The sequence below is a fragment of the Lasioglossum baleicum genome, chromosome 11, assembly GCF_051020765.1.
Source record: "Lasioglossum baleicum chromosome 11, iyLasBale1, whole genome shotgun sequence".
NCBI lineage: Eukaryota > Metazoa > Arthropoda > Insecta > Hymenoptera > Halictidae > Lasioglossum > Lasioglossum baleicum.
Window position 1 is genome coordinate 7,958,178 of NC_134939.1, and position 20,799 is coordinate 7,978,976.

The 20,799-nt window shown below is 35.6% G+C and overlaps 3 protein-coding genes across 16 annotated transcripts in view; 1 reads left to right on the top strand and 2 right to left on the bottom strand.

Annotated features, from left to right (window-relative positions):
* The window catches only part of Cyc (basic helix-loop-helix ARNT-like protein cyc), a 68,243-nt gene extending 55,213 nt beyond the window's left edge, over positions 1-13,030 (top strand). For 9 of the 14 annotated variants that reach the window (XM_076432874.1, XM_076432875.1, XM_076432876.1 and 6 more), the window contains 9 exons: positions 1,867-2,049; positions 4,281-4,521; positions 5,398-5,536; positions 6,560-6,678; positions 6,759-6,841; positions 6,990-7,150; positions 7,400-7,547; positions 8,129-8,203; positions 8,978-13,030. In XM_076432874.1, coding sequence (XP_076288989.1) covers positions 1,867-2,049; positions 4,281-4,521; positions 5,398-5,536; positions 6,560-6,678; positions 6,759-6,841; positions 6,990-7,150; positions 7,400-7,547; positions 8,129-8,203; positions 8,978-9,162 — 1,334 coding nt within the window. In that variant the 3' untranslated portion in view covers positions 9,163-13,030. Of the gene's footprint in view, positions 1-1,866; positions 2,050-4,280; positions 4,522-5,397; positions 5,537-6,559; positions 6,679-6,758; positions 6,842-6,989; positions 7,151-7,399; positions 7,585-8,128; positions 8,204-8,977 lie in introns of all 14 variants that reach the window. The other 5 variants (XM_076432872.1, XM_076432866.1, XM_076432871.1 and 2 more) reach the window with 3 other exon arrangements.
* The window catches only part of LOC143213246 (uncharacterized), a 322,622-nt gene that overhangs the window by 210,898 nt on the left and 90,925 nt on the right, over positions 1-20,799 (bottom strand). The window lies entirely within an intron of this gene.
* On the bottom strand, positions 8,977-17,593 carry Polr1f (RNA polymerase I subunit F). Its single transcript, XM_076432878.1, has 4 exons — positions 17,283-17,593; positions 17,016-17,158; positions 16,753-16,948; positions 8,977-16,244 (listed from the first exon to the last, which is right to left on the bottom strand). Exons 1-4 carry the CDS (start codon positions 17,471-17,473, stop codon positions 14,936-14,938), a joined length of 1,839 nt encoding a protein of 612 aa, XP_076288993.1. The 5' UTR covers positions 17,474-17,593; the 3' UTR covers positions 8,977-14,935.

Genomic DNA, 20,799 nt, shown 5'->3' on the forward strand with positions numbered 1-20,799 from the left:
ACATATTTCCTTCATTCAGTATTTTCTCACAATAAATTGTAAAGGTATGAGTTTTTTTATTCAATAGAGATAGAATGTAGTACAGTACTTTATTCCGTGGCGCGTTGTCGGCGATACTTTTTGCAGTACAGTAAGGTCAGCGCAGAAACATGTTCTTCTAAACAGAGATACGCGACATTTCATTGGCTGTCCGCTCGCTCCAGTCAACCGAACGCTAAAAATTAACCCCATCGCGGTTTACGGCTAGCTTCATCGACTTTCTACCTGAGAATCCATTAATTATGACACCTTTCGACATTCTCCGGGCCGGTTTGCTGTGTCTAGTGATCCTGCGGTGCATTTTATATCTGATAAATGTCAGTGGTATGGCGGCGTTTGCCTGTCGATAAACATCTTCGTATTAGCTCCTAGAGATTCGAAAAATTACGATGGAAACCTGTGATCGACGACGATCGAGAGGTCTACGGGATCAGTAACTTGGGCCGGCGAAAATGATCGTAAATTTAAATCTTTTAAATATAAAACATCGAGTCTCGACCATTTTTAATTTTCGAATTTACGATTCAATTTTTCTCATGCATATCATTCGACACGTGCCGATTCAATTTTTTATTCAATTGTTATTGTAATGATTTTACACATGAACGAAAAGTCTTGTCTAGAACACTGTTACACCATCTCGACAAAGACAACCCCTTCAGACGTCTCATTCTACTGATTGTTCTGCGAGGACTTTCAAGATTCAACTATTCTCATGAATATTGTTCGACACGTGCCGATTGAATTGTTGACATTCATAAGACAGCCTTTGGTGCACTCGAACGGCCTTGTCCCTAAAGCTTTCCCACGTTTCCTGTTTCCGTTAAGGCTGATCTGGCCGGAAAAATGCGACCCACGGCACGCGTGCATTCCTCCGAGGAACTGTACTACAGCTCGCTACGAAGTCGATAGGCATAATCATGGGAAAAAATCAGGAAGCGTTATATTTTTCAAGAACTGTTTTGACATTTAAGGGGGTAGACTCGTTTCTCCAGGATTGCAAGGGCGTGGAATACTCGTTCTCATTTCTCGATAATATACAAAGATGGGGTTTTCCCGCGTCAAAAACGCTAGATAAAAGATCGATCTAGGCCGCGATCGCCCTGAAAAGTCCTATTTTTTCTGTTTACGAGGCATAATTTGCATTATTTGGAAGCATGTAGCTATTTTCATAAAGCTGCGACAGCTACATGCTTTCGAGTAATGTAAATTGCGCCTCGTAAACGTAAAAATAGGACTTTTGAGGGCGATCGCGACCTAGATCGATCCCTTATCTAGCGTTTTTGTCTACTGGAAAACTCCATCTTTCTATATTATCGAGAAATGAGAACGCGCATTCCGTACCCTTGCAATCCTGGAAACGAGTTTACCCCTGAACGGAAATCGAGGCTATTCAATTAAATATCTTTCTATTCGCAATATTGAAACGAGTCGAGTAATGTGTGTGTCTGTTCATCGTTAATGTCAACTTGACAACGAAGCCAGAAGGCAAATGTAATTAATCTGACCAGTGTTCGAATACCTTGAGCATGGAAAAAGCCTGAGGATGAAGAAAGAAATTTTCAATACAGTAGAACTTCAATTATCCATGCTGATTAGTGGAAATGATCGTTCGGATAATACAACAATTGCATAGTTTCAGTGCTGAACTTAACCCTTATTAAAGTGTGCAGTAAATCGCGTAGTATATGCGTTGGTTTAACGCAAACTAATTCTTTGTGGAAAGTATTCAGACGATAAAGAATTCGAACATCAGAGATCCGTATAATCGAGGTTCTATTGTATTTCGAAAAGTGCTGTATCAACGATTACTTTTTATCGTTCCAGCAATGTTACCAGTGAAGACAGACGTGCCCCAAGGTGTCTCAAGACTCTGTCCAGGTGCGCGGCGGTCCTTCTTCTGCAGGATGAAGCGAAAAGTGGAAAGTGCTCGCTGCGGTGATCTACAGGTGAAGGAGGAAGCGGACACTACCAGCGGGTGTCATCGACGGAAAAAGCAGCAGAATGTCGGTGAGCGTTGAATCGATTATTTCCTAAATAGTCCTAATTAGACTGCGGATCTTTATGCAAAAATTAGTCTGGAGTAATGAATTCCCTGGATAGAACAAAATATATTGCAGCATCGAAAATTGTAAAAATTGAACACAGCTAGGACGATTCTTTCATCGGTCACCGAAACGCAGTCCACTTTTCGCGTTTGACGATTCACGCGGCAAAATATTCGCGTCGAGATCTGAGAAATCACAGGAATAGAGGACGTCTCAAAGGAATGGCGAAAAAGAATCAATGGCACACGAATTCTTTTGAAAGGGATTCTGGTGCTCCCTCGCATTTTTCATCTCAAAAGATTGCTATGTTTCCAGCGGAAACGTGTATTTGATGAACATGAAATTGTTAAACAATTTTCAGTCGTACTGGCTCAAACAGAGTTACAATGTACGATCTCATAATGGTGGGGGACACTTTAAATCAGAATAATATTTCTGCCATGCTAGATTAGTTTACTAGATGTAATAAAAATTTAGGAAAAATTGCGTTTAGTCTGAATATTACGAAGAAAATAGTATAAATTGATTTTTAAAAAATTTTTTAAATATGTTTTATATTTATTCAGCACGTGTAAGATGTATGTCATATACACTGGTGGACAAAATGATAAGCCAACGTTGTACACACACATTTCATATACAGTTAGGAGCAAAACTGATCACACGCACTTTAAATCAGAATAACTTTTTTATGAATGGACCAAACTACTTCAATTTCTCTGTAAGGCTAGAAGAATTAGTTTAGTTAATTAGAATTAGTTGAAAAATGCATTTGGTCGTTATTGTGAAAAGAAAATAGTGAAATTTGATTTTTACAACTTCCTTAGCTGGGCCAATAACGAAAGTTTAGAAGATGTGTGTGGTAGGCTCGTATAAATTATATACGCTCCGAAAATTTCATTGAAATTGGTTAACTGGTTCACAAGCTATAAACGATCAAAAGTGGTAAAAAGCCCGAAAATTTTGAAAAATTGCAAATTTTACCACTTTTGATCGTTTATGACTCGTAAACCAATCAAACCAATTTCAATGAAATTTTCGGAGCGTATATAATTTATATGAGTTGATCAAACACATTATTTAAATTTTCGTTATTGGCCCAGCTAAAAAAGTAGTAAAAATAAATTTATACTATTGTTTTTCACAATTCCGTCCAAATTTTTCAACATATTTTTTAGATGTTATCTACTAAACTAATTCTTTTAGCCTTACACAGAAATTGAAGTCGTTTGGTCCATTCATAAAGAAGTTATTCTGATTTAAAGTGTGTGTGATCAGTTTTGCTCCTAACTGTATATGTCGTGAAATCTCAGTGGAAACGAATTATATTCACGGATGAAAAGAAACTAAATATGGTACTATTTCCATGATTTAAGAAAGGAGCAAATCGTGTTGAGTCGTCGACAATGTGGTGGCGATACAGTAATGATATGGGGAGGAATCGGCTATAGAGGAAAAATGGAAATAAAATTTATTCATGGCCGTATGAATAAGCTTAAATTTAATTAAAGAGAAAATTGGAATATATGTTCGCAGAATTGCTGGAAGAAAATATATATTTCTGCAGGATAATGCAGCTGTGCATACTGTTCGCATAGTAAAAAATTATTTTGAAGCGAAAAATATAATGGTTTTGAATTGGCCTGCAAGGTCTCCTGACCTAAACATTATCGAGAACGTTTGGGGAAGACTGTCAAGAATATTATACGAAGGTGGAAAGCAGTACAGTACTTACAGTATCCGAATTGAAATCAGCAATTTTAGAAGCTTGGGAAAGCATACATCAAAATAATGTAAAAAATCTATATAGAAGTTCACCAAGAAGAATGATTGCATTACTAAAACTGCCAAAAATTGTGTAATTTTGTTGAATTCTAATACTTTTCTTATTTTATATTCAAAGTGCCTTATCGTTTTGCCCAGACTAAAAGTCAATTTTTGTAGAAATAATAAATGGTTTGAACGAGTTATTTAATTTTTAGTGTATTACATAAAAATTAGTACCTTAATTTGTTGTATATTCACTTTCTACGTCTACATATGAACGAATGAATATTAATTGCTAAAAACCTTGAGGTGCCTTATCATTTTGACCACCAGCGTACATCTTTATAATTCAACTAACATACATAATAATATGCATGTAAAGGTTAGCATGAAGTAGAAGTAAGTGAGAACACGTTTCGTTACCAGATTGGAAGTACTGCGTGATCCAGTGCACCGGGTACCTGAAATCATGGGCGCCCGCGAAAATCGATCTCGAGGAAAGCGAAGGCGATGGCGACGGGGACGCGTGCAATTTATCGTGTTTAGTTGCTGTCGGCAGACTGCAGTCCACTATACCTACATCCTCGCCGAAGAAGCCACGATTGAGGCCCATCAAGTTTGTCTCTCGACACGCGATGGACGGAAAATTTCTTTTCGTCGATCAAAGGTTAGCGTCCACACGCGATCAATCAATACAATTTATTATTCTTTGAAAATAAATCTACGAAAATTGTTTTCTTCCTCGCAGAAAAATACCTTTTCTCAGGAAAAAATTCTATTTTACTTGATCACTTATTTTCTCCAGCATATTTTAGCACAGGGAAACCAAAGTGATCGAGCAAAAAAAGAGAAAATTCATTTTTCCTGCTTCGATTTTACGGAATTTTTGAAGTAGCTGGTTTGTCAGTGTCAACGTTTGTTGTCATAAACGAAGAGATGGAAGAGTATCGTAGCAGTAGAATGGCGAATTTGACTCGGACAACGGACGATTTTTATAGCTACATAATTGGCAATTCTTAGGACCGTTCACAGCTCTAATTAATGATTTTTAAAAATTTACTTTTGATGATATCTCGTGTAGACACATTGGTCTTTCCGATATCCTCAATGAAACACCTATTCAGTCAGTTTAATTGCCACAAAATTGAGTACTTAAATGACTATTCGGATGTTCCCGGTCGAATACTGAGATGCAACGATTATTTTATTGATTTACATCGCTTCGCACAGTTCTTCGCGCTTCATGGTTACGTGCTCTACACGCGCGAATATAATGTTCGTAGTCTCGTAATGATTAATGTTTCCACGTTTTTGTTTCCTTCTGCCGTTTCATATAATTGGCTCATATATTTCAAAGATCTTATATTCTGCCTTTCAAAGGCCGATTACAATCATGGATAAAAACTGCAATATCTTATGGTGTATTAACACCTCTTCGTCAAACGTAGACATCGTAATTTTGTTTAGCACTCGCTCGGGACTACGTTAATTATTTAACAGTGTAATATCGGACTGCTGTTGTATAATATTAATATATTTCCAGGGCAACATTGGTGCTGGGATTTCTGCCGCAAGAATTGCTAGGCACAAGCATGTACGAATATTATCACCACGATGATATTCCCCATCTCGCTGAATCTCATAAAGCTGCCCTTCAGGCCTCGGAGTGCGTCACCACGCAAGTGAGTATTACTTTACCCACTCTCCGAAGGGTATTTAATTATTTAACTGTAGCATACATATCTTCATCGAATTAGAAAATTCGAGAAAGAAGGAGTAGAAACAAGGAGTCGCTCTGGTTTATCTCTAAAAGTTACAGTGTTGATGGTTTTTCAGAGAACGTAGTACAGCGAGGATAGTGTAAAAAATTTTTCTTCCGCGAAAAACTTGCTTTATAGTATCTCCGAATCTTGTGTAAAAATGGCAAAAATGCTAATATGCGATAAGTCGAGCGTCGGGCCTCAAAACTAAAATAATTCCTTATTAAATAAGTAAAAATGTAGATGAATATGTTATCTATTATTTAAATTAAACAATTGCTAGTTAAAATTGCACAGTCGAAATAAAGATAGGGTGTTTCATCATTTTATAGAATCTATTAAAGATATTTTTTTATAAACAAGCCGACAGTCTTTCCGAATTAAACACTCTTTAAATTCTGTGAGATACAGGAACTTGAACTTGAAATTAGATTTGAAGCGGCAATGTATTCTTTAAATTTAAATGCACAAATATACACAGTGTACTGATACTAATGCTAATGATGTTATTTGAATTTTATGTCTTTGAATTGCAAAGAAGCATTCGCTAAAACTGAATAGTCAGAGTAGCAGTGTCTAAAAAAAGTATGAAGTACGTAAATTCGCGACGAATTTGCACGAATAATGTTTATGACAATGTATGGCTTTCGAAAATTTATTACCAAGAATAGCAACATTACAAAAACATTTATTTTGATGAGTTTCCTGAGAACTGCAGGAAAATGTACTTCTATTGTACTTGCAAAGTTATGAATTATAATTATTGTTATGAAAGAGAGAGAGAAAGAAAGATATTCGTATTGTTACCAATACTCATTGAATTTCATAAATTGCAAAGTATAAAACCAGGATCACGTGTATTACACATTTTATAACGTAGTTAACCGAGATTATGTTGATCTATTTTCAATAGATATTTGCCAACTTAGGAATTTCTTTGTTTAGATATACAAGTTCAGGACGAAGGGTGCGAGCTTCGTAAGGCTACAGTCCGAGTGGAAGTCCTTCCGAAATCCGTGGACCAAAGACATCGAGTATCTTATAGCTAAGAATTCAGTTGCTTCGTAAGTGAATGCATATGAATAATTTCTCTAGTGCACAAAACATTATTAAAACAATTAAAACAAACAATTATTATACACAGCTGTGACTCTCGATCAGCCACAAATAGCGGAGCCAGGTCCGAGGACTCCAGCGTTCAGGGGAATTATGACTATTTCACGCAAAGTAAGCATAAACCAAATTAAAATGTTTTTCAGGAAATCAATCCTTTTGACTCGCACAGTATAATACCCTTTTTAATCATTAGTTATTGAAATTAGATTTGACCTTCTATTGCCACCTCTATAAAAGTAAAAATTTCTGCTCTCTTCAGGTAATGGTGGATTAGAAAGATTGATCTCAAGTCACATAGAGGTAAGTAAAATCGGACGGCAAATAGCTGAAGAGGTTCTGGATCTTCAAAGGCGTGGCGAGGACTCCTCTTCTGGCAGTAGTCCTGGCCCAGGACCAGAACCATCTTTATTGAACACCGAGGTAGTTCCATCTATATTAATTATCCTCCCTGTATTTTGACTAGCATCACTTCTGCCTCTTATTTGCATGTTCACTGAATAATAATTTTCATGAAAGTTTTACCAAAAGATTTGTGATGTTAAAGAATAGTCACAAACGTGTAAAATGTGATAAAATGTGAGCACAAAGTATCTCCCATAGCCTCTACTACCGCAACGGCCACACTCTTAATATTTTGTCTGTCCTACAATAGCAAATTCTTCTTTTAAGTCACAGATAACAACAACGGCATCGCCTGAGAGACTTCAGGATGCGGCGCAAGTAACTAGAGGCAGCAGTAACAGCAGCAGCAATCCAACACCAACGTACAACCACATAGCAAACAACTTGCAGCTGAACAGCATCGCGAACGACCAAGGTCATAGCTATTACTGTCTCTAAGGAGTCGTTTCTTGGTGTGTAGTGCGATCCCCGGATTTATGACAAAAAAAAAAACGATTAGGCCGCACGGAGAAAATTTTCGATTCTCCTAAACCCGTCGCATTTCTTTTTCTCTTTGTGCTAACAAAGGCGAAGAAAACTTATGTTCAAATACATGAAAAACGACTTAAGTTTCTTTCCACGTCTTGCTATACATATTACCCCTGGCAAAAAGTACTTTAAAGAATACGCTGAGCGCCTGTCAGACAAATTATAAATAAAATGTTGATATACAAATCAATATCTTTGTTTATTTACGAACTACAAAACAAGTGGATTGTACACTGATTTGAGAAAGTGTTCAATTGGTTGTGGGTGTTGAAGAAATTTTTCGACATTCCCCATTTTCATTTCATATGCTTACTACATTGCAGTAAATAATAGATTAATTGATCTTTGGCACGACAAAATTTTCCACATACATCATACTACATTCCATGTTCAGTTGACTAATTTTAGTTGAACGCTTTCTACCATGGGTAATACAATATTATATACTTTGTTTCTCGCACAACATAGATAGTAATCCTTTCGAACCTAGACTGATCATCCGAAGGATTAAACAACTAGTAATCAAGTCCACCTACGATTCTGGTTTGTTAGAGCACTGTCGTTTAAATAAGTCTTGATGTAGACCTCGGACAAGGTGTGACATCGTTCTGAATAAGTTAGTCACTCATTTTAACAAAGATCTTAAGCTAAACTGAATTTAGTATCGAGTCAATTTTTAAAAAATTATATCTTGTCCAGGGGTTACAGACTCTAGTAATTGACAAAGCAGAGTAGATAGTTTCATGGACCAATCGCCATCGCTCTTTCCCCGTTTTGGGTTTCTTCTGTGTATTTCAATGGGACTGCGCCTGCTATACCTGCGCCTGCAGGTATATGGCACCATTGCAGGTATAGTAGGCGCAGTCCCATTGAAATACACAGAAGAAACCCAAAACGGGGACGGAGCGATGGCGCAGGTGGGCAGAAGAGGCGTCTAGTGGGCAAAGACCTTAACCTTCCGTCGGGCGCAATATCTGGACCGCCGAGTTCGGGCGCAATGTGCTTGACGGGATAAACACCTCATTAAGTTCATTTATACAACTGCTGTTAGGTAAATAGTGCACTTGGTGTCGTCTACACTCGTAGGGCCGCCCTTTTGGCCCTTTCCAAGGGTGGGGGTGACTGATTCGCTTGTGTTTTCCGGACACTAAATGATCACGCTATGCCTCTCAGAGCGGTTGCGCCCGACGGAAGGTTAACTTCTCCTTTCCAATGTCAACGAATCCTTTCTAAAACCATCTACTTTGCTCTGTCAGGCTAAATTATATCGATACATTAACGACTGTAGCGCATAACATAACATCTCCCTTCTTGCAGGAGCCTCACCGGATGAAGACATGATGGACATGATCGGTGGTACGACCATAAACGAATCACCGAACCCAGTCCCTTCGGATGGCAACGACGAGGCAGCGATGGCAGTGATAATGAGTCTCCTAGAAGCTGACGCTGGTTTGGGTGGTCCGGTGGATTTTTCTGGCTTGCCCTGGCCACTACCATAGTACATTCCCATTCCGGGCATGAACAGTGAACTCTTCTGTGCCTGAAGTGACTTCCCTCACATCGACTTTTCCAGAAGCTAAACCCATGTGTACATATCATATAGCATCGGGTGAGGACCAAGCTAGGCGTGAACATTTATTGTAATGTTCACGCTTCCCGGAAACTGGTGTGATCAGATCGTTTCCTTTGACTTTGGTTCTTCGAGTGTGCTTGGTGCTATAACGGTGCTGTTTCAAAGTTGTGGTTTGTAGTGAAGTGTTTTGTTCCATGAACGAATCGTTTCTGTGATGACGAAGGGATGCTGTCACTGGAACCACCAAGCAACCAAAATGTCCGATTTGTGTAATTTTTTAAAGTTGTACGTGTCCAATTTTGCTAGCAAAAACTCGGAGCCCAAAATGAAAACTTTTCATTGTTTCTGACACAGCGTATCTTTCGATGAATCAAAGAGATTTGTTCTGGATTCTAGCTTCATTGATCTATGGACTAAAGATAGAAGTTTGCACAAGCATCTGCAGTGAATTAATTTATTTAATTAATTGGTCATTTTGATCTGTCTGGTAGTTCCAGTGTCAGATTTGTGCAGACAGTTGGCAGTTGATTGATCTTTCGTTCTGAATGAGGAAAAGAAGCTGGCCCTGGTAAAAAGTATTTGATCGAACAAAGAAGACATCAGTATTAATTTTTTTACACATTAAACAGAAGAAGGTAACGATCTGATGTGAATTCGAATGAAATATTATTATTATAAATGTGAATATTTCGTTTATTCAGGGAGTCAACATTTTTGAATAGCTAACGACAGTTCTTATATAGAATTTTCTACAATTTTTCTATTTGTGTTATATTAAATTAATAGGACTGAATAAGGTACAAAATAGTCACTGTTGTAATAATATTTTCTTCGGGTACAATCGATTCTTCTACTGCATCCCTTTGATAAACAATGTTTTTCCCTTTTAATGTTATTTTCTACATTGTATAGTATGGTAAGATCGTTTCCACAGGGATCGTGTCAAAACAATTGATTGTATACTATTTACCAGGTCTAGTATCTTTTGAATATCGTGTACAAAGTTATTATAAGGTTTTCTTAGCGAGCTGTTACGAAAGGTTTGCTTCCTTAAACATATTTCTAGTTTAATTCTAGATAATTTGATTAAGTAGTTAAAAAGTTTGTTCAGAGGTGTCAATTTGAATGTTTCGCTCAAGACCTTTGTGTGAACACAGGTCTCCTACCTCAATTTGTGTTTCATCGTAACCCATCAATCTTATAATTTCCTGTTCGAAAAGAACGATGTGCAGGGTGGTTTAATCAACGATGACATTGCAAACAAGTTATTCTTGTGAAAAAGCATATCATGTCTCTTCAGACGAATATTTTCTTAATTGTAATATTTACATTATAAAAAGTATTTGGCAATTACTGTACAAGTGTTAGCTGTTGTAGTGCTAAACTGTAAAACACCAACCAAGCTTGGATCGTAACATAGGAGACCAAATCAAATCACTATTATCATCTATTTATATTTTTCCATTAAAAAATCTGCAATCTAGAACATAATCCATATTAAATCTACATAATCTACATACTTTTTGAATCACTCTGTACATATAGTTGATCTCCAAAGTATCTGTATCTAATGGATGCTTGTAATTTATAATATGTACTATATTTATTCCTTTGCAATCTCTAAGAAGTTGAACATTGACATTTCTTTTGTATTAGAATTGAATTTTCCAAACATTTTACACGAAGAATGTCGGGTTGAGAATTTTATTCCCGAGCACTTCCGAGATCCATTTTATTTCAATCACAGTTGATTGAATAACGATTTTAGATTACAAGCATTACAACACTTTCAGGAGCAACTCTATGTATAATCGTTGTACATCGACAGTTTTTGTTGAAGCGAAGATCTAAGCTAACATTGTATATATGTATCCTAAATATAATTTACATAGTTCTAAACGTATATGTGTTGTACTATAAAGTACAGGTTAGGTTATATACACCGGCCGACATTCCGCGCTCATTGGTGACAGATTATGTGTAAATATGTATTTGATAGAATGCGTGATACACAACGCCAAGCGTACCTAATTATATTATAAGGATTGACAGCAAGAATGCCATACGTTATTTTAAGAAGCTAAGACCGTGTCAACGATTGGGTAACACGATCTTAATTGTCGACCTTAGCCTTAGCGAGTAGAGCACAACTGATGCCATCTGCGTACTGTGATGGATTGTTAAGTGACAGAATGCTATGTTAACAGGATATCTTGTGATAAAGCTGGTCACAAAACAATGTCGAGACTTATAGGACACCCAGGAAAACAACAACAGAACACTATTATAATTTTACCCCCAACTGTATAATGTGTAAAAGATGCTTCTTTTCGGGGGACATCGAACAGTGCCATTATTAATCTGTAGGCAAGATGAGATTACTTTCCATAATGAAATTTAGTGTTTAGAAGACCTATAGAAAAATGGGTGACTTCTTTGAAATATATATACAATCTAGAAGGTCCTTTGGAAACTGAATTATTAAAAGAACACAGAATTTAGTATTGGATTTGTTCCTACGATTGTTTAAAAAGTCCTACTGTATTTACGTATATAGTTAGACGAAGACACAAGTTACCATATTCTTTTTGTGACTTGCTTACCCTATTGCAGCTGCAACTTCTACCTTTTGTATTACCAATGAAAATTATTAAAAACATTAATGGTGAAAATGTCCTATATAACTTAACATTGTGATTTGTCCGCCGTGTTTATAGATGCTAATAAGTGGACTGTGGGAAGGTTGTATTAAACAGGAAACTTTTCAAAATTGCATGAGAAATTAAAATCATATATTGTATTTTACACATCTTCGTATGCAACGTATGCATATAGTGTCCACAATCTACTAATGAGCCTTGCAAAACTGGTTATTTAATTAGATAGCGGTTCCAAGGGTGATAAATCTTTAGTTTTGGATGCTGTTATCTCTGTAAGAAAAACACTATATTTTAAGAAAACATCAACGCAGATTTCTATGCAGTCTGTATAAACATTCCAATGGAACCGTTCGTCCCACTATTTCTTCTACCAATTTCATTTGTAAAATAGCATTCGTTTGAAAGAAAATTATGAAGCCACTTCATTATATATAGCCTAATCAATTGGAAAAGTAATTTTACATATGTTATATATACAAGTAATTGTACATAAAGCGTGTATATGTAAATAAATATATATTATCACAACACAAATGGCACTTTAGAGAAAACATTGTTACATAAGAAGAAAGTGTGTATACACTACTATACACTAATGATTGTAGAAAAATTCTTGATAGTCATAATTGTTTTTTATATACAATTTTGCATTGTATGTCATTCGAAATATACGAATTATTGCTATTATACAAATATGTTGATGTAAATGAACTATGAATGTTAAATTTTACCATCTCTAATGTTAATTAGTGATAAAGCGCATCGATAGCTGCTTTGAAACTATACGTTAGAACATCATCTAGATTCGAAAAAATGCTCCATTTACATCAAATTTAATCATCTACTACCAAAAGTATAATCTCATCAAAATGTTTACAAATGTCAGGGCAACAACAAGATTAAAGTCCATTAATTTGCAGTGTAGAAATTACAGTGGTTATTCTCTAATGTGCTTGCAGAACTACATATAAATACAAAGAATTGCTGCAAATAGTTTTCTTGTAAGTAATGTAAAAGGAAAAAAAATTTGGACTACACAGAAAACTGGAAAGTATTACGTACACTTTATGCTGTAAGAAATTGAATATGAATTTGTCGTACATATGTGAAATATATCAATCATATGTCATGCTACACTACCTTGTATGTATATATACAGTATTCTCTCCGTAAATGTCGAAAAGATCACTCTCATAACTGTGAAAATTTTATCCCCGCCACTGGGGGAATCCCCCTTGGAACTTGGAACGTTGGAACCAGTCTATTTATATAGCGGTAAGCACGCTCGACGACCGAGTCAGCGAGGGATCGAGTACAATCGGGTATCAGTGAAACTCACACTAATGCAAATGAACTACAAAATGATTGCAAGTTTTCTATTTTTTTATTTTTTTCTTAAGAAACTTCTGCCGTCGTATTCGTTTGGTTTTTCTAATTAAAATGACACCAAACACGATATATAGTTACGATCTTATATAATTACTCGTGTAACAAGCAAAGTTAAGAATTCGTGTACCGCCTGTACCGTAAATGTAAATAGAAGGTTCGACAGTTGCGGAGAGAATTGTTGATACCTTAAAGCAAGAATTACGTTTATTTCACTGTCACTCAGCATTTCACCATGCCCCATTATGGAAACATAAATTTTTTAAAACACTGATGAATAATTTCTTTACTTTTCAGGCGTTACTTGCCTGAAATATCGGATCGTTAGATACTCGAGAAAATGTAAACGTATTTTAAGTGTGCTATCATTTTGTGTGTTTAAATTTCTACCAATGAACTCATTGATGATGTCTTCACATAGCATTCGGAGTTTACTCACTACCGTAACAGGAGAAATTAAAAATAGCACGCGTGTGCTCTTTTTTTTCAGGAGAGTAAATGGTATCAACATTCTTAAGTACAAAATCATATATATAAGTGTTTTGTAAGGTAGTATGTTCTTGGAAATTGTAGTTGAATTTCCCCAGAATTTTCATTGAAATTCCATGTCTTCAGAAATTAATTGTACAGTAAGTCCTCGACTTTCCGCGTAAGTCGAAAAACCGCGTATATGTATTCATTTGAAAGGAAAATTCAAATAAACCAACTATGTCTGATGGAGAATTTATTGATCATAAACAGCTGAATGCCTGTGCTGTACGCAAGCAAACACTTATCTTTGCAATCAAAAATCGAATTTCAGTTTGGAACTGGTTTTCCGATTTGCTTCTAAGAATCAGCGTAAGTCGAGGATTTACTGTACAATAAAATTGCCATGGAGATCTAAACTCACAGGACATGCAATAATTGTGATGTAAAGTGGTAAATTTGTATGTACTAATAAATATGTTTTTACATTTCTCAACTTCAACTGTTACTGGTCCCATATATATTTAGAAATCTTGACATGCATCAACTGAAAGGTTTCGTACATACAAGGATCGAAATCAGAGGGTACAGCTGTTCTGCAGTTTCCCAAACAAGACTTAGTTTCCGAAGAAATCGGTTTTAAAAATTCTACAAGTAAAATCTACATGCTTATTTAACGAATTTTCAAATTTGATTTCCTCGGAAAGGAAACCTCGGATTTACTATACATTATACATTAACTGAAAAGTTTCAAACTTGTAGGAGATACATACACTTGTTCGGAGCAAATGCAGTAAACTATAACTATGGTTTCATGCAGATAAAGGTAAATAAATATAAAAATATAAAACATGGGGAAATAGTATGTTACAAAAATGTTTTATTCCATAGCCTTCATGATTTGTCGAATATGTACTATGCGTCAAAGTAATATATATGTATCATAATGTATAAATGAATTTCACCAGCATATAACAAAGAGAATTATACATTGGATTCAGTGTGTATTCCGAGAAGAATTACTTATTACAATTTATTGACAATGTATGTATATTATGTACAATTTCAATGCTAGCATAGAAAAATATGTCATTATTTTTACATTTACGTGTGTATTCGAGTGTATATGTATACACATGTCTTAGGATGTAAATTGAATGAAACATTCTCAAATGTTTCAACATCTTAGCCATTGGTAGATTTTTCAATTTTAACTTTAACTCTGCTATGATCAACTTCCGATTCGCTTGATTGTTTTCTTGGGGAATTTTTACTATGTTTTTTCGCCTTCTGAATATATTGGTCATGCGTATCGATCGGATCTTCATCCGATACAATATTTGTTACAAATTTTTCCTTCTTCATTTTTACTTCATCTACCGTGACTATTTCCTCATCTTCGTCCGATATAGAGTAAGGCACAGATTTTTCCTTTTTTACGTTTACTTTGTGTGTCTTTAATTCCTGCTGTTCTTCATCAGATATAGTGTTTGAAGCAGATTTTTCCTTCTTGATTTTTCTTTTCTTAGAACGATTTGTGTGAACATCGTGGTCAGCTTGTTCTTCAATTGTTTCATTATGAGAACCCGTATCATCAGGCATCTCCATTTTAATTACAACGTCTTCAAATGCAGGCTCCATTTTGATTTCACTAATATCAACAATCTTTTTCGAATGTTTCCTTCGTGTCTTTTTACTTGTACTATCTTCGTTCTTTTCGTCCACGTCGTAGCCAGTCTCTGCGGAATACTCTTCTTTAATATTTTTAGCATTTTTTTGTTTCTTATGTTTCTTCTTACTGGGAGATCCTTCTACTATATCAACACTCTCATTAAGAGAGTTTACGTTAAATTGTTCCACTTTAACATTACCAGGTACTCCATTAGTATTTGTGTCCAATACTTTATGGTTTTTGGAAGATTTTTTACTGCCATTCCTTATGTATTTATCCGCACTAAAATCATCTGCGGAATTATCAGTTTCATCCAAATGTTTTCGCTTTGCTGAACTTTTCTTTGATTTAATTCTGCTTTCCGATACATTTTCTTCCTTAATCTGTTTTCTATTAATATTTTCTGAGATCTCTTCTTTAATCTTCCTGTATTCATCCTCAGATTCCACACTGGACAATCGTCTCAGTACTTTTTTTGGTGATTTTTCGGACCTGACATCAACATGTTCATCTATACTACTTTGAGAGCTATGGTCCCTCGATTTCTTCTTTGATTTAGATTCTTTCACTTTTTTAATATTCTTTTTATCTTCATTATATTCAATCACTTCTTCTTCCTCAAATGACTTTCTCCTACTCTGTATAGGAGGTTCTTTCTTAACTTCCACGATATCTTCATCAGAACTATTTTCTGAATCGAAAAATGTATGTTGTTTCTTCTGTTTAACACTATGTACATTCTCTACATTATTCTTAACGTCCCCCTTTTGCGTCTTGCGACTAAATGTAGTTTCTATTAATTTACACCCTTGTAGGTAATTGCTGAAACAAGCATAATAATTAATATTATTCTAGTGCTAGTTACATTAAGGGGTAGACTCGTTTCCAGGATTGAAAGGGTGCGGGATGTGTCTCCTCATTTCTCGATAATGCAAAGATGGGGCTTTTAAGTAGTCGAAAGCACTGAATAAAAGATCAATCTATGTCGCAATCGCCCTTAAAATTCCTAATTTTACGTTTACGAGGCGTCATTTGCATTATTTGGCAGCATGTAGCTGCTGCAGCTTTATAAAATAGCTACATGTGGTGCTGTATGCTTCCGAATAATGCAAATTGCGACTCGTAAACGTAATAGGACTTTTGAGGGCGATCGCTGCTTAGATTGATCTTTTATCTAGCACTTTTGACTATACTGAAGAACTCCATTTTTGCATTATCGAGAAATGAGAAGGCATATCCCGCACCCTTGCAATCTTGGAAATGCGTACCCCCTTAATTTAATAGTTAATCAAACTAAATCAAAATATACATTATACAATTCATTACTTACTCTGGATCTAAAGTTCCACGAATGAACGGGAGTTTACCATTCAGATCAAGAAGAGTCACTACAAATTTTACTTCTTGGCCGATCTCAAGATCATCACCTACCCAGTTTTCATCGTCATCTAGCTTCGGAATAGATACATTGAACGCTTTATGTACAAGTACCCCAATATGGTCAATTCCTTTCTTATTTACAATACCTATAAAACCGTACATGTTAATAATTAATTATATACTTCAAAAAGACATAACAAGTTAACGTTTCACCTTTTATATTAGATCCTACTTCTGGTCTAAATACATAGAACTCTGCTTCTACGTCAATATGAATGAAACATGTATCGTAAAAGATTTCACCCAATGGTGTCAATAGTTTAGGATTTTGATAAGCCAACAGAAACCCTTTCAATCTGTAATCATTATAAGAAAAAACATTATTAAGGATTAACAACATTTAAACTTGGAATATATAATTAAATGGAAAGTTATACGTTCGTAAATATACAGTGAAAATTATAGAAATTAAGTACGTACTCAGCATCGTAAGAATTCAAATTCGAACTTAATATTTCGTTCAATGAGGCATTCAGATTGGTCAAATGGAATGGATGCAGACCAAAGTGCTTTTTGTATTTCTCGAAATAAACACGCGATTCTTCGTCTTCAAGCAGGCCCGTCAGTTCCAGTAACGACCAAGTGATTCCCGTGTATGTTTTGAACTTCATTTTAATTTATGAAGAATTAATAAACAATCTATCTATTTAGCACGAATCACATGTAGCGTAATCATTCGAACGTGTAGAGGTTAAGTCCATGTTTTGCCGGTGATATAGCTGAATGATAAGGTTCACGCTGACGGACGTAATTTGAGAATAACTCCGAAACGCGGGAAAAATTAATGATTCCGATATGATCAGATATGATTTATCAGTGATAAATCTAGAGGCTATAGATGTAGATGTAGTCTTTCCGAAGGAGTCTTCGGACTTTTAAATTAAAGTGTAGAGGATGGAGTACATTGTGATAGGGGCACTTAGGAAAACCGACGAAGAACAATTTAAATGTTTTTCCATTCAAAATATATTGTGCGTCTTCTCGGTTTTCGAACGTTAGAGGTAAAAAATGTAAACAGTATGTGCGTGTGTGTGTGTGCGGCTGCAGGTGTTCGGCAGTGTTGGGTCGTTGGCCGAACTCGACAACGGAACATTATTGATAGCTCATCAATAAAGAGTATACAATCCTCTACATAATAAATACAAATTTCATATTATGAACATCTACATTAAAATATGACTTTTTCGAAATTGTAATCGTCCTTGTAAATAAAACAATAAGAGTAAAGTAAAAATGAACGAGTTATAATAAATGTTAAGAATATATAAGTTATGTGTGTGTGTACATGAACAAAACAATCATTCTATGTATTAATATTGAATGAATAAATAGAGTGTAGTAAACAAATGTATCTGCGAATATATTTATTGAATCCCCAATCTTTTCCCGAACATCCAACTTGCCGTTGAGTAGTACTACGGCATTTTCAACATATTTCGGCCGTCTGGCTTGACGTTGAGTTGTACCACTGAATTTCGTGCCACCACCTTCGATATCATAGACTCCTAATATTTTATATAACTCAACTTTCGAAAATTTTCGACCGTCTGACTTGTCGTTGAGTTGTACTACCGAAATTCATGATACCTCCTTGGTCTCAATACAAAACTCAATTTTCGAGGTTTTCGAAAATTTTTGAAAAATCGAACTTTGTATTAGGTGAATATGATATCGGAGGAGGTGGCACGAAATTCAGTAGTGCAACTCAACGACAAGTCGGACGGTTGAAAATTTTAGAAAATCTCGAAAACTGAGTTTTGTATTAGGAGAGCATGATATCTCGAAGGAGGTGGCACAAATTTCAGTAGTGCAACTCAACGACAAGTCAGACGGTCGAAAAATGGCGAAGATTTTCGAAAATCTCGGAAATGGAGTTTTGTATTAGGAGAACATGATATCGAAGGAAGTGGCACGAAATTCAGTAGTACAAGTCAACGGCAAGTCAGAGGGCCGAAAATTTTCAAAAATTCAGTAGTATAACTCAATGACAAGCCAGACGGTCGAAAATTTTTCAAAAATCTCGAAAATCAGCTTTTGTATTAGGAGAACATGATATCGAAGGAGGTGGCACGAATTTCAGTAGTACAAGTCAACGGCAAGTCAGACGGCCGAAAATTTTCAAAAATTCAGTAGTATAACTCAATGACAAGCCAGACGGTCGAAAATTTTTCAAAAATCTCGAAAATCAACTTTTGTATTAGGAGAACATGATATCGAAGGAGGTGGCACGAATTTCAGTAGTACAAGTCAACGGCAAGTCAGACGGTCGAAAATTTTTCAAAAATCTCGAAAATCAACTTTTGTATTAGGAGAACATGATATCGAAAGAGGTGGCACGAATTTCAGTAGTGCAAGTCAACGGCAAGTCAGACGGCCGAAAATTTTCAAAAATTCAGTAGTATAACTCAATGACAAGCCAGACGGTCGAAAAATTTCGAAAATTAAGTAGTGCAACACAACGTCAAGCCAGAGAAATTTTTCCAAATATCTCGAAAATTGAACTTTGTATTAGGAGAACATTATATCGAAGGAGGTGGCACAAATTTCAGTAGTGTTGCTCAACGACAAGTCAGACGGTCGAAATATTTTCGAAAATCAGTAGTGCAACTCAACGTCATAGGTTAGGCGGTCGAAAAAGTGACGATTCAGTAGTGAGATTCAATTTTTGAGATTTTTGAGGGCGGGGAAAAAAGAACACTAACTGTGGTAACTAATAATCTTTATTTTTCACCAATAAAATTACAACTTCGTTTATGGTCATATACATAACTATTTTAAATGTGTAAGTATACATGTGTAGTGTGAAAAAGTGCTTACAAATTTTTATGTTTTATTTACCACAATATAAAATACAACACATTACACAACTGAAAATCCTTTTCCGGAGGCGCCTCCTTGACACGGCCGCGTAGTTCGCTGCCCATGATGGTCAATGGTCGTAGATCTCGATCTACCTCAGGCCCGTATCGTGTGAACCGGACGTGGCGCTTTGGGGCGACGCTCGTATGAATAGATTTCCACATCACCCATGAGGTACTATTGTTGATGCGATTTTTTTTATCAGTGGTATCCTCTGTAGGCCTGTTCTACTGCATCACATGATAATTTCGAGAAAATTCATAATCAAAGCCATAATATATGGCGTTGATCAGGACTTCGTGTTAGCCAAAGAATATGGCATGATTCATAACATCGCGTAAGCCATTACTTTTCGAATTTTCGAAATTTTCGTACGATGATATCTGGGTAATACATACCGATACGTACTGGGTAATACACTTTGAGACAATAAACTTTAATTTTGAGCCTTCTAGTTTGAAGACGTCTACATCTGTTTATTTAAATATTCTTAAAATTTTCCCAGTTTTAATTCTTTAAATTATGGTTTCGTCAAATATTTATTTACTAAACGAGCATAAATATTCGCATGCCTTGGTAAAATAATAGATTGCGTTTGATTGCAGTCACATGATAGGATTGGAGATAAAGAATTGATAGGAAGCTAAATAAAGAATTGAATGATTTAAATTGAATTAATCGCTACGTCGATGTCTGGAATGAATACGAACGGATGTATATTTAAAATATAATCAGTGCGCTAGTCACAGTAACGGAAAACCAGTTCGTATAGAAAGAAATATTTTTATTACAACATTATAAAATCTACGTTTACAGAATCCATGATAAAATACAATACATCCACGAAACGAAGCGTTGTTTTCATTTTCATAATAGTGTTCGAAATGATGTCGCCGACGACGACGTTTTGCAAAACATACATCAACGCGAAATACATCCGATATAAAATAAATACATGTTCATGTCGTACGTAGTAACACATATCGATGTGCTATAAATGAGAATGAGAATGTCTCGTGTTATAATTTAGACTCTATTGTGTTGCTAACATGTCTACCCTAACACGATACGTAATATA